At 37.0% G+C, this 15435-nt stretch overlaps 2 protein-coding genes across 9 annotated transcripts; both read right to left on the bottom strand.

Moving 5' to 3' along the window:
- Window positions 1-70: 70 nt before the first annotated feature.
- Window positions 71-4418, bottom strand: LOC116193104 (translation initiation factor eIF-2B subunit beta). 6 transcript variants are annotated; one of them, XM_031521871.1, is made up of 11 exons: window positions 4262-4418; window positions 4012-4082; window positions 3783-3937; window positions 3247-3534; window positions 2858-2987; window positions 2416-2523; window positions 2212-2314; window positions 1988-2113; window positions 1205-1398; window positions 1003-1101; window positions 71-356 (listed from the first exon to the last, which is right to left on the bottom strand). In XM_031521871.1, the coding sequence occupies exons 2-10, from the start codon at window positions 4062-4064 to the stop codon at window positions 1005-1007; spliced, it is 1254 nt and encodes a 417-aa protein (XP_031377731.1). In that variant the 5' UTR covers window positions 4065-4082; window positions 4262-4418; the 3' UTR covers window positions 71-356; window positions 1003-1004. The 6 variants fall into 6 exon arrangements, with proteins under 6 accessions (XP_031377731.1, XP_031377729.1, XP_031377728.1 ...); XM_031521869.1 differs by having other exon boundaries at window positions 80-356; window positions 980-1101; XM_031521868.1 differs by lacking the exon at window positions 71-356 and adding an exon at window positions 418-798 and having other exon boundaries at window positions 980-1101.
- A 739-nt stretch (window positions 4419-5157) lies between these two features.
- Window positions 5158-10766, bottom strand: LOC116192582 (CSC1-like protein At3g54510). Of its 3 annotated transcripts, none has more exons than XM_031521185.1 (10): window positions 10328-10766; window positions 9955-10095; window positions 9618-9705; window positions 9268-9480; window positions 8590-8784; window positions 7815-8113; window positions 6925-7204; window positions 6403-6681; window positions 5642-5875; window positions 5158-5483 (listed from the first exon to the last, which is right to left on the bottom strand). In XM_031521185.1, the coding sequence occupies exons 1-10, from the start codon at window positions 10609-10611 to the stop codon at window positions 5328-5330; spliced, it is 2169 nt and encodes a 722-aa protein (XP_031377045.1). In that variant the 5' UTR covers window positions 10612-10766; the 3' UTR covers window positions 5158-5327. The 3 variants fall into 3 exon arrangements, with proteins under 3 accessions (XP_031377045.1, XP_031377029.1, XP_031377036.1); XM_031521169.1 differs by having other exon boundaries at window positions 9618-9681; window positions 10328-10765; XM_031521176.1 differs by lacking the exon at window positions 6403-6681 and having other exon boundaries at window positions 9618-9681.
- Window positions 10767-15435: the final 4669 nt, after the last annotated feature.

The following is a 15435-nucleotide window of genomic DNA, read 5'->3' as shown; positions in this document are numbered from 1 at the left end:
AAAATTATGCATGCGGTTCGATTCAGATCGGTAAGGGCTTTTGCGACCCGAATCGTCTCCAAAAATCACATGATGATAATTAGTTTTCTAGGCGGAATCACAAAATATGCTCAATGCGTGATTGTTGTCGGCCGAGTCAACACTGAGATGGCAAGGAACCATACTGACTCCGCACCGCAGGGTACAATTCCGAATGTCAAACCATACCAACTCAAGAATATACAATTCTTTTTTCCGAATCTCATGTAGGGACGGAATATATCATTGTTGATTAGCTCTCTTCGAGGCAATCTAGCGACATTTGAAATCCCGCATCAAGTCATCTCGCGATCTTGTCGAGTACAACTGCCCTCAGCCTGGGAATACAGTCCCAATTCCCAAATGTCAATTTTCTTAAGACAGAAAAGGCAAATGCAATTATAAAAGACGGGGAAATCTCAGGCATTTTAGAAATTTTCATCATCTCAATTCTACAGAGAGGCAAAACTCTGTCGCCTACTCAACAGCACAACTCACCTCCAAGAAAAGAAAAGAAAAGAAAAGAAAAGAAAAAAAGGGTCATATGATTCAAACCCCTTTTTGTCTTATTAAGCCCCTCAACATTTCTATCTTTTTAGTTACAGCTCTTATCCTACCAAAACTGGGAATCTTCACTTCTCTCCTCTCAACTTTCCAATTCTGCAGTTCAACAATGTCATTGCACAGTCCTTGTTAACTTGGTATCTCCAGGAACAGCAAATCATCGTACCTATGCATGCCACCTCATCCAGCAGTCATCTCCCGTATCTAGTATCGAGTCTATCACAGTTAATTAGAGATAGAAAGCTTTTTCTCTTTGCGGGTTAATCATGCAAACAGAATGCTTCTTCCTAGACTTATTGTTTTGTATGAAACATGGGCAATGCCATACAACATCAATTGCTTAGTGAGCTAACGTGAAAATGTGCACGATGAGGCCTAATGTGTAGGTACTACTTACTGAAAGCAGAAAATGGATCTCACGCTCAATTGCTTGCAGCCGCTTTCCTCTGTAGAACCAGATCATCAGCAGAATAATAGTCTGCGATAAGCCGATACATGTACGAAGGGTTGTGCCCTCCTCTGCAAAATGAAATAAAACAGTCTTGTTTAAATAAAGCAAGGATAAATTGCAGACTACAGCACCAAAATCCAGTGCATAGATGCAGATAGAAGATTGACTTACGTGTCAGTTATGAATAGACTGACAAGCTTTGGAGGAACATAGTCGAATGTAGGGTTTACAACATGAATTAGTGGTGAGCCCGAGCCACTTCCGAAGTCCATGCAATCCGAGAACTCCCCAAAATCGAGGAGCTCCGAAGGTGATCTTAACTCATTAAGCAAAACCTCTGGATTGTGTGGATAGAGAGGACACAACTGCAATTAATAAGAAAAACCTTACGTAACAGGGATAAAGAACATGGCCGGACTTCTTCATGCTATTATCAACTCCAACCACAGACTTAAGACTGGTTGAAGAAGGATGACTCTCTTATTACTTCATAATAAAGTCAATCTGCAAGTTAACAAGAAAAGAAGGGCAAGGCTAGGAACCACAATTTTCAACCAGTGATATTGTCCTCAAGACAAAATGGGATTCATGACATAATTGATTCGTGATACTTCTTTTATAACCAGAGAAAAATGCAGGACGTATATATCTAAGTGACTGCATAACTTTTCAATTCCTTATCCAATCATTATCTGTTTGCAATCCTATAATAACAGGTGGCTTCCCATGGATCTCGAAAGTATATGCATTTTCAGGCTCATGATCTGCTGCTGCTGTTTCTATTTAAATCCCACTATTTAAGAAACCAATTCAAACAAGCAATCAGCATCATTAAAACTAGATACAGCTCCAGCCTACTGTAAGTGTATATTATATTCCCATACCTTCACAGAGCTAGCAAGTGTTCTTCATTGTGGATAAAAGGGAAAAAGAGTTTTTTCAGCCCCAACATACCTTGTGACTTCCAGCAAGTACAACAAAAGGAACAGCATGCCTTTGAGCTGCTAGTGCAACCATATTTAGCCCTACAGGTGCTATAACCCCTCCATTAGCCATCACTGCATGAGCTCCGACTATGACCTTTCAACACAAAATAATATTGGATGTTATTTGGTGCTAATTAATACCTTATAGAAAAAAATAACAAGGAAAAAGGTAAGACAAAATTTGATATTTACCATGTTCACTCGAGAAATCATAGCAAATACAGCGGAATCAGTAATCAATGTTGTTTGAAGACCTCTGGCAACCAATTCTTTTGCAAGAAGATGCCCTTGATATCTAAGCGGACACAATTGTAGGAAGACAAATAAACAAAATCGCAAAATGAAGACGGGATTAACACTAGCCAAAGTAAGGGGCCATCAGCTTTTCCCACACACCTGGGAGCACCCTCTGCAACAAATACCCGAAATGATCTTTTCTTCTCCTTCGCAGCATACAGAAATTCGAGAACTGTCCTTGAACTGCCGAGTGTCAATATCACCTCACTGGAAATAGTCATAGAGATCTCAGTTTGAGAGCGTCAAATTACAAAGCCCACAAAACTCCAATATGACATGCACATCATCTACGGTTCCAAACTTCTAATCTTAACACATATTGTAAGATCTGCAAGTCAAATGACTAAGAATAAAATCTCAAATGATGGACCACATAATAACTCTTTAGAAAACGTTTCTAGTGATGGAACCCTTAGAAAAATCTCCAGGTAAAAGCACTTGAATATCAAATGTGATGAAATATTGTTGATTCTCATTTACTGTGCCAGAGGATGTCAATATAGTGCTTTAGAACGAAATGAGTCGTAATGACGGAAAATACTTATGATGAATATGCTCCACTGCTTGCTCAGCGATCTGCTCATGGCAAGTGTCAATATCTTCAATAAGTTCATTGACTGCTTCAATGACATCATGCTTCAGCTTCCGACTTCTTGAGCTTTTGTCAGCAGCTATAATAGAAAAGACAAAAAATGTTAAACTCAAACATATGAAGTTTAACACTAACAATCAAGATAACCACTAAACTTCTTTAAAGGTCGTTCTAAGTCCCACTTCATGAATGCTAACCATTATAAGTCGAAAAAATTCCTACCAACATTCATAACCAGTTCAGCATTAAACTGAAAATTAGAAACATAACCACTACCAGCCCCAGAAACATCTAGTTGTAAATAAGCAGATGGAACATGAGTAAGTTAGGCGGCTTACATTTGCTTTTTTCTTCAGAATCACCCCCTGATGAAGAAGTGTGAGGAACAGCCGCTGGGTCGGGCATATCCTCTAAAAGGGTTTGCAAGGAAGGAGGACGCAAAGTGCTCCTCGCTGCAGCGGCAACAGCAGCAGCTGATAAAACCGGGTGATCATCTTGATCGTTATCATCATCGTCATCACTTACAGCCGACAAGTTCAACCCCGCCATAGCAGCAGTAGTGAGTGAAAGATCCTCCTCCCTAATTATATGCAATACACGCCTGACAATATTACCAACAGCAAGCTCTGCATTCATGGGCACAAATTCCACAAAAAATCATCAATTAAAAACATGTCCTAGGAGAAAATCAACAAGAATGCTTGACTTGATGTGAATAGAGATATATGCTTCAAGATGTAGATATAAACATGAGTCTCTGCCTGCGTAGGACCACAACGATCAGGACCAAAAAGCCAAAACAAATACCGGCATAGCAACGCAAGGCGCCATCGCATAGCATAGAAGCCAAAACAATAGAAAACACATGACATACCGACAGGATTTGCGGCAACCAACTGCTCTCCAACTGCCTTGACGGCATCAATTAAAGCACCAGCTTGATTGGTATATCCAATTCGCTGCTGCGAGATGACCGAACGGAGCAGCACAGCCGTCTGCCTCGCCGTTGCCTGCGAGCCCTCAACCTTACTGAGGCATTCAAAACGAGAATATGAGGTGAAAATTCGTAAATACTACCAGCACAACGAATTCATGATCCTCACCGTTTCTTGAGCTTGAGAACGAACTCAATCACGAGGGACTGCACGTCTGGCATGTTTGCCACCACCCTCACCTGAACAGCAAATGAAGATCATACAATTTGATTATTCCATTTGAATATAAGCATTTTACAAAAGCTGTCACAGCCAGAGTCACCGGCAGAGGAGCATTGAAGGAGCAGCAGAACACAAGACCGACAACGAGAGCGAGGAAGAGAAAGAGAGAGAGCGAGTAGAGTGAAGCAACACTCACACAGAAGCTTGAGCTGAATTGAAGCCCTGGGAAGGTTTGATTACTTCAGCAGACTTGCAGAAACCCTCTCGATTGAGGAGAGATGGAGCGTCGAGAGGAAGGAGACGACCAATACGCTACCTTTCCTTCCTCTTTTTTTTTTTTTTTTTTCGGTTGCCATTTTCTTCTCTGAATATGAAAAAGAAATGGGCCAGAAATTGTGAGTCAGCCCAAGTCTTCCAGCCCAACTATAAAAGACATTCTATACGGCCCATTTAGCGAGACCGCCTCAGACCAGTCTGGAAAGTGGAAAATGATTTCTCCGGATATCAGCGAGTTGTTACTCAGCCAAATGTAAGTGGTAAAATGAGCCTACAAAGGATTTATAGATTCTTACTTACATATGTTTTGATTGGTTAATACTTGGAGAATATTTTGCTTAGGATATTTTGGTCATGATTTTACAAATACATCAGTGATACACCTAAACTGATTCAGGTATTACTCAGCCAAATGTAAGTGATAAAATGAGTCTACAAAGGGTTTATAGATTCTTACTTACATATGTTTTGATTGGTTAACACTCGGAGAATATTTTACTTACGATATTTTGGTCCTAATTTTACAAATACGCCAGTGATACACCAAAACAAAAAGTTCTTTTTACTATATTTGATTCTTACTAGCGAAAGACAAAGCTTCCTGTTGCTTTTTTTTTTTTTTGGTGACGGGGAGCTTTATCTTTTGCTAGAATCTAAACTCCCTGGAATCAAGTAGAGTTAAAAAAATATTTTGTTCTCAAACAGGTCTTAAACTGATTTTCTGAATTTCAGATTCAAACTGATTTACCATTTCGGGGCCAGTTTTCAACGAGCAGAGACGCTAAGAACGACAATGCTTGATGCCGCCCAAGTGAATTAGAGTTGAATCGATCAATCGATATGCAAATGTAGTTCTCCATCTATGTACAACACATTTCATTCCAACTGTTTCAACTGTGCACTATAGTTTTACGAAGTAATGATCTCCCGTCACTAACGGGAAATACAGAGAGAATTAAGGGAAGACAGATGTTCGAGTATATAAACTACAATGTAGACACTAATGGTTGCGTGGAACTCGACTCAGACCCCACGAACTCCACAGGCCGTAGAAAAGGAGGGCGGTATGCAGTTACGGCGTTCTGGTAATTCTCTTGCAGCAGGTTACTCTTTTTGTCGAGTTCATCATTTTCTCTTGCATTCTGCCCAAGGAAAGAGACGATTAGAAGAGCCATTATCAATTTATTAACTAACAAAATAAGCATTTTAGCATCATAGATAATGAATGAAGGCTACGAACGTTTGACTCTGGAAAAGGAAGAGTGGAGGTAGGCAAAGCTCTGCAGAGAATCGTAAGTACCTGAACTGTGTAATGACGAAATGTGGGATAGAAACGGATCTTGCAGTATCTATCGAACAGCAGCGACAGCAAAAGAAGTAGAACCGTGCATATAGAAGCAGCTGGCTTTGATTTCAAACCAAAGAGGCCAATCATGGTGACTTGCATAAGAATAATGGCGACAATTATGTAATGATGAACGCATGTCCAGTACTTTCCACATGTATCATAGACTGTCTCATAGACATCTTGGATCTGCAGGAACATTAACGACGCATTTTCACATAAACATGAAGATGAAAATGGCAACCATGAGACTAATACACCAACAAATGCATAGTGCAGTCTTTGGAACTGGATTGGACATTGCAGCTGACCAGGCTATGGGTTCATAGCTTCACAGGATTTTGCAGGTTTTATGGATCTAACCTTCTAGAAAACACACAATGGTATGAGACATCATTATAGACATGATTTCTGTAAATTTGTGGGATTGAAAGCAAGAAAAAAAAAATTAATGAGAAGCCAATCGATCTTAACAAAAATTTATGGTTTCAGAGAATCAATTGCATATCTGGTTCCTTTTAGAACTGGACAAGCTGGGGCTTCAGTTTGTAAAATTATGAGAGGAGGTAAAGCATAACTGAAAAATAAATGCCAATGCTCTATCAGATGAAACCTTCTTAGACTCGAGAACCACTATGTATACAGAAATTTCAATCTGACAGCTAAGGATGTCTCCATACACAGTGAAGGGTGACTGCAAGAAGTCGACTGATTACCTGGTTTACATAGACAACATAACCTAAACAGAAGTAGCAAATGAGAAATGGCAGCAGCAGCGGTGCAACCACAGCATACACCATTCCGATTAAAACTGCCAGAGATGCCACCGGGATAACTCGGAAGAAAGGGAAAGAATAAAGGTAAGGTTTTTTCTCCTTCCCGCGAGCATATGTGAGGGACTTTACTGTATCCCACAGGAGAAATCCTGGTTGAAGTATTTCTAAAGAAAAACCTGAAAGCCCATCGGTCAAAATGTATGTAGTGAAGAAATCTCCCTGTCCAGTAAGAAGTGACAGCAGATGAGTAAATTTGTTTTCTTAACATGCTGAGGGAACAACACTAAGTATAATGAAATAATGAACTGTTCTAACTGTTTTGGAACCGTGGACAATATCACTCGGTATTGTTACTCGGCAATTTTGTTTATTACTGCATAGGTAGATCTATTTTGTATTGGAGTCCATGCACGAATGCAAACAAAATGGAAACAGAAACAAATTTCAATGGCAAAAGCTTACTTGAGCAGAGACAGCCCTGGCAAGATGACTAGGGAAGTTCTTCGGGTGAGTCACGGATTCTCCTATCTCATCGAGCAAGGAGCCAGATAGCAGACTCAAGAAGAATACATTACCCACTAGAAAGTAGAAAACCATGTTACAAGCTTTTAACTCCTCCTTGCTCTTTGATATGCATCCAGCTAGTTTAGCTATGCCGAGCATTGCAAATGGGATTACGTATATGAACCCATTGAGAATAACACTTGGAAGATAACCTGTCACAATGGACCTTAATCCTGGACTGTCAACAAACAAAAATTCAAAAATTAAAGGCCAACGTTAGAAACGTCAAGCAATATACAAATTAATTTAAGCGAGAAGCTTCTTGCAATTCCACTTGGGAACTAATGTAGTCAACTAATCAGTCTAAATAAATACAAGTCAAACCTCACATCTATAGCAACCCAGGAACACGGCCCATACAATTGAGCCAAGGGCCAGTGGCTCACTAATGATTACATAAAATACCTCATCCAAGTGTGCCTCTACCATTTTATCAAAGAAATGTACCTATACAAGCTCCTTTAGGTGTCATTGAACTCTATGTTTTAATTCACCTAAATCTCATCAAATGGCCAAGAAAATAGCTAAGATTTATTCATGTCCGTTGTAGCTTTTGTGTCTCGCCTGGAAACTATACACCATCTCGTCCTTTTTCCATAACCATTTAGGATGAGCTACTGGCTCCTCCCTTCCCTCCCCCTTTGTTCAGAGTGTAGATGTGTGTAGTGGTTCACGTGCATTTAACAAGAAGCCATATCAGACAACTGGAAGTCCCAGAAGCTTTACAGAACAAACACTGTATAATATTAATGTTGGGTGAAACAGCTCATTAAGAAAAAGAAACTTACATCAACTGTACAGCCATGGCAGGAGGAAACCATTCCTTAAGTTTCTCAAATTTTGCTATTCCTTGGACAGCAGTTACTGGGACAGCAAAGAACAGGGTAAGCAGCGTGGATGCAAGAATGACAAAGATTTTATTCAGTGGCAAGATCCTGTGCGGAATAGCCAGATTCTTCCATGATACATCTCTAGGTTCTGGAGCCGTTTCAGTGATCCACAAAAGTGGATGTGGATGCTGCTGTGACTGTGCAACTAAAGAAGCCCCCTGACGTGACCTGAAAGTAACAAAGGCGGCAGCCAGTTCCTGCAAAATGAGCAACACTCAAGAAATTCGGAAATCTCAATCTCCATTGTTTCATGGACAAGATTAATTAGTTAAAACAATAACATATCTACTTACAAAGATATATATATATATATATATATATATATATCTGTCTGCATTTAGAGCAGGATGTAATTGAACTAGGACTTAATCATGACACTGATTCCAAAAGATCTACATAAGCAGCAAAATCATCACTGACAAGTACTAACGAATCATGAGGATGACCTTTCACAAGCAGTTTAACAACCAGCACCAAAATAATCATCGGTAGTACACCTGCATGTATAAAATCCTTCCACATCGTACTCCAGTCCAGACACCCTTAGCAAGTTAAGCTTAAAGGACTGTTCCGTCATTCTAATTCAACTAAAATGCTTTTGATATCTCTACTGACATCTTGAACACACTAATTAGCCACCTATAGTTTCCAACTAATTAAGCCAGAATCATACCTTTCCTTTCAGTACACTTTCACTCTGCAACTGGTGTACCTTACGAGAAAGTTCCTGAAGCTTCTCCTCATGCAATGCTATTTTGGCAAAATCTTCTCGAGTTCCATTTTCAAGTAAGAGTTCCTTATCATGTCTCTTTACTGTGGATGTCTTCTTAAGTTCCTCTATCTTCTTCGCGGTTGATTTTGCCTGGTCCTATATGTAGAATGGAATGGCTACTTTATGCCCATAGAAAACACGAATGAAAAGGTCGAGAATGATTCTGAGGTGATAAACATGCATGCAGAGCATAGAATAACTATTTGGGAAAGCCAGGGCAATGCAGCATTTATAAAGATGAAGACAGGTAGCTATAGACTAATTGATTGTCGCATGAAACCAGAAAAATTCATATGTTCATGTGCAACGTGAAGAGGGACACCAGTTGATTCTCACAGCTGACTGCCCACTGTACTGTTAATAATTAGAAGTGAAAGCCAAGGGCAGCCTTTCAACTATAGAGATGATCTGAGTTGATGTAAAACCATCCTTATTAGAGATCATCAACACAGGATGTGCGATCCAAGCGTTAGTTCATGAGAACTACAGATGTGACATATCCTCTGTTTTCTAGTTTGACATATGCATCAGCTATCAGTACAAAATTGGAACTGAAAATACTATACTGATCCACCTTACCAATAGGCCCTCAATATCGCTTCCATGATACAGCATTTGATAGGAACTATAGCTGTCAAGATAATGTTTCGAAAAGAAGTGGTCAACATGACAACTGCGAGCCTTGTGCTCAGGGCAGAAGGGGATTCCCCGAACTAGAACAGTGAACTGGTCCGGTCGATGTCTTATATGTTGAAGTCTCTGAATCCTCCTAGACAAAATCTCATAATATTCCTGGATGAGAATTCCCAAGTTACCATGATATCAGCTCAAGGAATCAGAATAAATACAGAAATTAAATGCGACATCCTCCATGTTTATAAATCAATGACTTGGCCTTTGTTATTCTGGGAATTGTAGTAGAGACGCACCCTGTTCAATAGGTACAATCCATAGAAAGATATGAAGCATAAGCATGAAAAGTGGACCCAAAGCCTGGCAATCATGGGGAAAGAACACGGTAAGTGCAACTGAAACATTAATTATAAGTCCTGATAGATAGTCGGAGAGAATTACTAGTCCAGTGAAGTGCAGCATGAAACAAGTTATTGTGAAAGATCAAAATACCAGGTTCTTGGGACAGACAACCAATTCAGGAACCGGTTTGAGATTTCAACATTCACAGCTTCTACCCCGAACAAACTTATGTTACTTGCGATTAAAGGACGGACAAGGAAACAAGGAAGAAGGGATGCGCAGTCTGATCACCTGTTAGAGCCTCTCCTAATGTTGGATATGGTAAAAGCATCCAAGGAATTGTAGCTCAGAGGTGGACCATCTTGACCATTGTAATTAACTGGGAGAAGTATTACCACTCCGATAAGAGAGCAAACCACGAAGAACTTGATCCTGATGGAAAAACAGCACATTTGAAGGATTAACATTTCCATTGAACGCGAAAAGGAAATTCAAAGTCCCACATGGATGATTCTTCCAAGCATTGTTACAAGCAGCTCCAATGTCCCATTGCTAATCCACTCACACAGCCCTCGACAAGATTTTGCTTCTCAGTCTACATTATGATATATATGTATACATGGAATGAGAAATCGAGATGGTTGGTAGTGGTAGTGGTACGGACCCGAACTTGAAGAGGCGAATGATGATGAGGGCGTCGAGGCCGCTGGACTCGATGACTTCATCCTCGGTGACGCGGAAGGCCCTGAGGATCCAGGAGACCGACGGGGTGAAGCGGCGGAAGGTGAGGGGAGGATCGAAGGGAACGCGACTGCGCTGGGAGAGGCGGCGGGCGTAGTAGACGGGGGCGGTGGAGGGCTGCTTCTTGAAGATGGAGAAGAGGGAGAGTACCAGGAACGCCATGCCTATGTTGATGGTGGCCGAAGCCAGAAGAGACTGCGGATGCATCGATCAATCAATCAATCTATCTATCGCACACAGGAACAGGAAAGAAGCGATTGGGGAATCGATGCAGAGAGAGAGGAGAGAGGGAGAGGTTGGAAAGCAGTGAAGTGATTGCCATTTGCCGCCATGGCTGAGGACCTTCGGGTATCGAGAACAGAGAGAAACGTGGCAGCGTTGCATGTCGGGGAAGACCGTTACTTAGGAAACGGTGCAGTGGCATTTGGGCGTTTTAGCGGCAACTTCAAATTTGCGCCTCCATTTTCCCGCAATTGTAAATGAGCTCCCCGTATTTAATAGATGTTCCATTTTGGCCCACGAGGGTTTGGTCCTCCCTTCTATGATTTATGGGCCTAATTCCAAACTGGACTCTGGCCATGATGGGGCCATTCCTCATATTCAGGGGGGTTACTGTTGGATCGGCCTCTCTTTCGTAGGGGTCGAATCATGGTTGTTAGAATCGTGATTTGAATCGTAGAATCATAAGATTCTACAATTCAAGGAGTGACTAGCGATTCCGATTCTATGACATGAATCGGAAAGGTAGAATCGTAGTTGAATCGCGATTCGAATCGTAGAATCATAGAATCAAACCGATTCTAAAATTCTAGTTTCAACCCAAAGTTGTATGCAGAGAAAGATGATTTCAAGAAGGGACAAACCAAGAAGAAGTTAGGGAGGAAAAGCAACTTTGCCTACATGATCCTTGACCACAGTACTATATCAATTTTCATTGGAGGTTGTTATAGTGAGAGCGTTATCTTGTGAAAACTAAGCACCATTAGATTTTGATGAACAAAGTAGGAAGCAGCAAGATTTATCATTTGATTTTTACTTTTACTATTTCTGACATAAGATTTGGTATATATCTGTATATGTTTTTTTTTAATTATAGATATAATCTTACGATTCATGATTCCATAACCCTCGATGTAGAATCGCGATTCTGACAATCTTGGGTCGAACGTGCATATTCTATTAAATAATCGATCCGTAAAAAATGAGCTACTATGTAATGTCGGTTACGAATAAAATGGTGAATAAAAAGTACATGAGAGTACATACTTTTTTTCTCATTTTCCTTGTTACAGCACCCGGTGGAGCAATATCCCGTGCTCCATATTGGTGACCATTATGCAAATGTTTTTCACCATTCGACCGATGCAGTTAGTCTGCTCAAAGACCAAATCACTGGGATTGTCATTTGTCATCTTACAAGGAAATATCCTTTGGCTTTGGTTTGGTACTTTTAATTTGCATGCATGCTGCGTTTAACTAATTAATTAATTGATAGGCAAAAGCAATGAGAATGAATTTGAAGCATTTTTTGGGACATAGACGTAGTTAGTGGGGTCACAATCACGCGACCTAGCCAGGCTGGTTTGAACTTCGCAATGCAAAGTGGAATCAAAGATCAAAGAATTGATGTGTGGATTTACAAAAAGCAGGGAAAAAACAAAAAGTGCCTGGCTTACTTTTAGATTTTTGAATTAGAATGAACAAAAAGTTACTTCACAGTTCACACAACACATTGTCAAATTCACCTTTTGCTTTAAAATTTTAAAATTTTGGTCAAACCTAAACCTCCGCCGATGTTTATTGAAATTAAGTCATTATTTAATATTATTATATCATCTCTTTTCCTTTTATATTATTATTATGGTATTGGATTAGTCAGATAATTAAAAACCTTTTATTTTTCTCCTCAATTAATTTAACGCTAACCACCAAATTATTTAAAAAAAAAAAAAAAGAAGTCTTAACTGTTTTTTTATCATCCTATTTGAGTTTGAAAGAGGGTGCTTTCCAAAAAGGGCAAATATAATTAGCAGACCGCACCATACAATGCGCGCCGTGTTCAAATTTATTCTCCATGTACGACTTCTCCGAACATTCTCATGTTCTTTATTTCTCTTAATAATTGAGGTCGAATTCTTATATACAAAACGTTGCCCGCTGAAATTATAAAATAAGGGCATGGTAATTTTATAATCATCACAACAAAAGCTCGAACACGATCTTTGAGCTGGTAGTATCGAAAATCGGATTGATTCTTCAACCTCTTAATTGTGCGTTATTACTTTTAGGAATTTTCACAATACAACACGATATTTTAAAAATTTTCACCACGTAACATATATCGTATTAATTTTATCAAATTGCGAAGATATTTCAATAAATTTTCTTATCATAGCACACCGTCAATTTTTCGTCAATTACTTAACGGATAAATGACATGGCCGATGTTGTGAGCCCACCTTACACAACTATAATTTTTTTGTGCCTTGAAACTTTTCATAGTATAACACAAAAATTTAAAAATTTTCACAATACAGCACACATAGTTTCAATTTTTGCACACTATAGCATAAAACTTTACAATTTTTCATAATATAGCATATATAGTATTAAGAGTGGGCCCACAATACCAGCCACGCTAGCTCTCCGTTGAAGAATTAATGGAAAATTGACGTTATGTTATGTCATGTCATGAAAAAATTTAAATTTCAAATTTTTTTACTGCATAGTGAAATTAACCCTTACTTTTATATGGGGAAAATAAAGAAAAGGGCATAAGAATTGCCCGAATTAAAGCACATTCTACAATGCGTTGTCCATGAAGTCTGATTTATTTATATCACCTTTTTCTTTATTTGTATGAATGATTACTTGAACATGCAAGTCAACTAACTATAAAATCACAGCTGCTATATTTTTAATCCGAAGAATTAAATCACACTGCGGGTCCAAAAGGTGACGCACCCGTCCTCAGATTTCAAAGCAGCAAATCTACCGAATAACCAAAACAAAGACATTGTCGATTTTAGATTTTCTTAAAAGGAATTTCCAAAATGAAAAGGCAAAAAGGTTAAACCTCAAAGCTGGCCGTCCTATTGGGCGCTAAGAGCATATACAATAGGGAGTTCCAAATCCCGATTGCGGGGGCCCACGAGGTGTCACGTAAGTGTCGCATTAAAGCAATTGGGACCGGCAAAAAAATGGAACTCCTTTCTCTAATGATCGAGCCCAATTATGGTCTCACATCTATCGATATATATATATATATATATATATATATATATATATATATATATATCGGGTTATTGAATTCGTGACTTGCACGGATTTTATAAAGAAAATTTTATTAAATGAATTTGAATATGAAGACATTAATTGTTATCATTTTATAATTTATATTAGTGTATAGAAAATTTATTTTTTATACTATAAACTTCAATATGATAAATTTTAAACCCACGCTAAATAATATTAATTGAAGAGTTCGAGCAAATAATTCATCTAAAATACTTCATCATACATAGTCACAACCATCAATCTAATTTATAGAAAAATAATTTTAAAATCCTAAAATTATAAAATTCGTAGCTTTAATTAATGAAAGAATAATAATCATAAAATTTATAAATTTTTAAAGTTAGTATTATGCTCGTTTTTATTCTCAATCACATTTCGGGTATTAAGTTTTGCGAGTTTGAATAATTTTCGATAAAATGGGTTCGATGTGAGATTTCTTGATTGAACTTTTATAAAGCGAGCAATGATTTTTAAAATTTATTTTTAAATTTCAAATACTGTCCAATTTCCTTAAAATTATGAATAATTATATACTAATAAAATCCTTAAATTTATGAATATTTATTTACTTATGAATATAATGATAAGCGATTAATGTATTGAATATAAAATGGGTTTGTTGTGAGATTTCTTGATTGAACTTTTATAAACTAGCAATGATTTTTATAATTTATTTTTAAATTTGAAATACTTTCCAATTTACTTAAAATTATTCATAATTTTATACTAATGAAATCCTTAAATTTATGAATATTTATTAACTTATGAAAATAATGATAAGTGATTAATACATTTATTTAGATATATTTATTTCATTATTGACAATAATAATTATTTAATTGTATATTATATATTAATTTATTAAGACATTTACTATTGACTATATTTATTTATTTATTTGCAATAATAATAATAATTTAATTTATATATTGCATATTAATTTTATTAAGACATTTCCTATTGGATATATTTATTGCTTTGTAATTATTATTATTATTATTTAAAATCTATATTGCATATGTGTATATAAATTTGAGTACGTCATAACAAATGGGGGTAAAATACTAATGACTTACTAATTCATAAGTTAATTGCTATATAGAAACTAAAGTAAAAATAATTATTATTGTGATGAATAATACTATATGAATACAATGAAAAGTGAAAACGTTCAAAGAAGTATTAAATAAGTATTCCTATTTCATTAGTAAAGAAATATCCATAAACATTAAGAAGTTGTATACTAATGGAGTAGATCTCTCATTGAAATAATTGAATCATTTTATCTAAAATTATTCAAATTCATCCTGTCGAAAAAAATTATTCAAATTCATGAAATTTAAATTATGTAGTGTGAGAAGAATAAAGTACAAGTAAATACTAAAATTATAAAGATTTAATGATTTTATAATTATTTTTCTTTTATCTAATAAAACTAAAGATTTTGAACTTTTATAATTTTAAACTTATTTTCGTAGAAAGTAGACTAATAATTGAAATGATTATGAATTTATTACATATATTCTTGGCTTATGAATTAAAAATATATATTCAATGTCATACATTTTACAATTTACCACACTAAAGTTTAATAAAATTCTTGGCATATTAATATAAATTATAAATACATATCAATTATTTTTTATATTAACTTTTATTATTATTTTTATAAAATTCGTACAACGCATGTGTTCAATAATCTAGTAATAATAAATTGTGAATACCACTCATTTA

The sequence above is a fragment of the Punica granatum genome, chromosome 1, assembly GCF_007655135.1.
Source record: "Punica granatum isolate Tunisia-2019 chromosome 1, ASM765513v2, whole genome shotgun sequence".
NCBI lineage: Eukaryota > Viridiplantae > Streptophyta > Magnoliopsida > Myrtales > Lythraceae > Punica > Punica granatum.
This window is presented reverse-complemented; position numbering and strand designations above follow the sequence as displayed.

Bases quoted from the DNA above. Each gene is read 5' to 3' on its own strand.
- LOC116193104 (XM_031521871.1), bottom strand. From the start codon at position 4,064: ATGCCAGACGTGCAGTCCCTCGTGATTGAGTTCGTTCTCAAGCTCAAG. The intron at 3,938-4,011 runs GTGAGGATCATG...TGAATGCCTCAG, and splicing joins GTTCTCAAGCTCAAGAAACG to TAAGGTTGAGGGCTCGCAGG. The intron at 2,988-3,246 runs GTAAGCCGCCTA...TTTCTATTATAG, and splicing joins TTCTGAAGAAAAAAGCAAAT to CTGCTGACAAAAGCTCAAGA.
- LOC116192582 (XM_031521185.1), bottom strand. From the start codon at position 10,611: ATGCATCCGCAGTCTCTTCTGGCTTCGGCCACCATCAACATAGGCATG. The intron at 7,205-7,814 runs GTAAGTTTCTTT...GTTTGTTGACAG, and splicing joins GCCATGGCTGTACAGTTGAT to TCCAGGATTAAGGTCCATTG. The intron at 5,484-5,641 runs GTACTTACGATT...TTCCTTGGGCAG, and splicing joins TTCGTCATTACACAGTTCAG to AATGCAAGAGAAAATGATGA.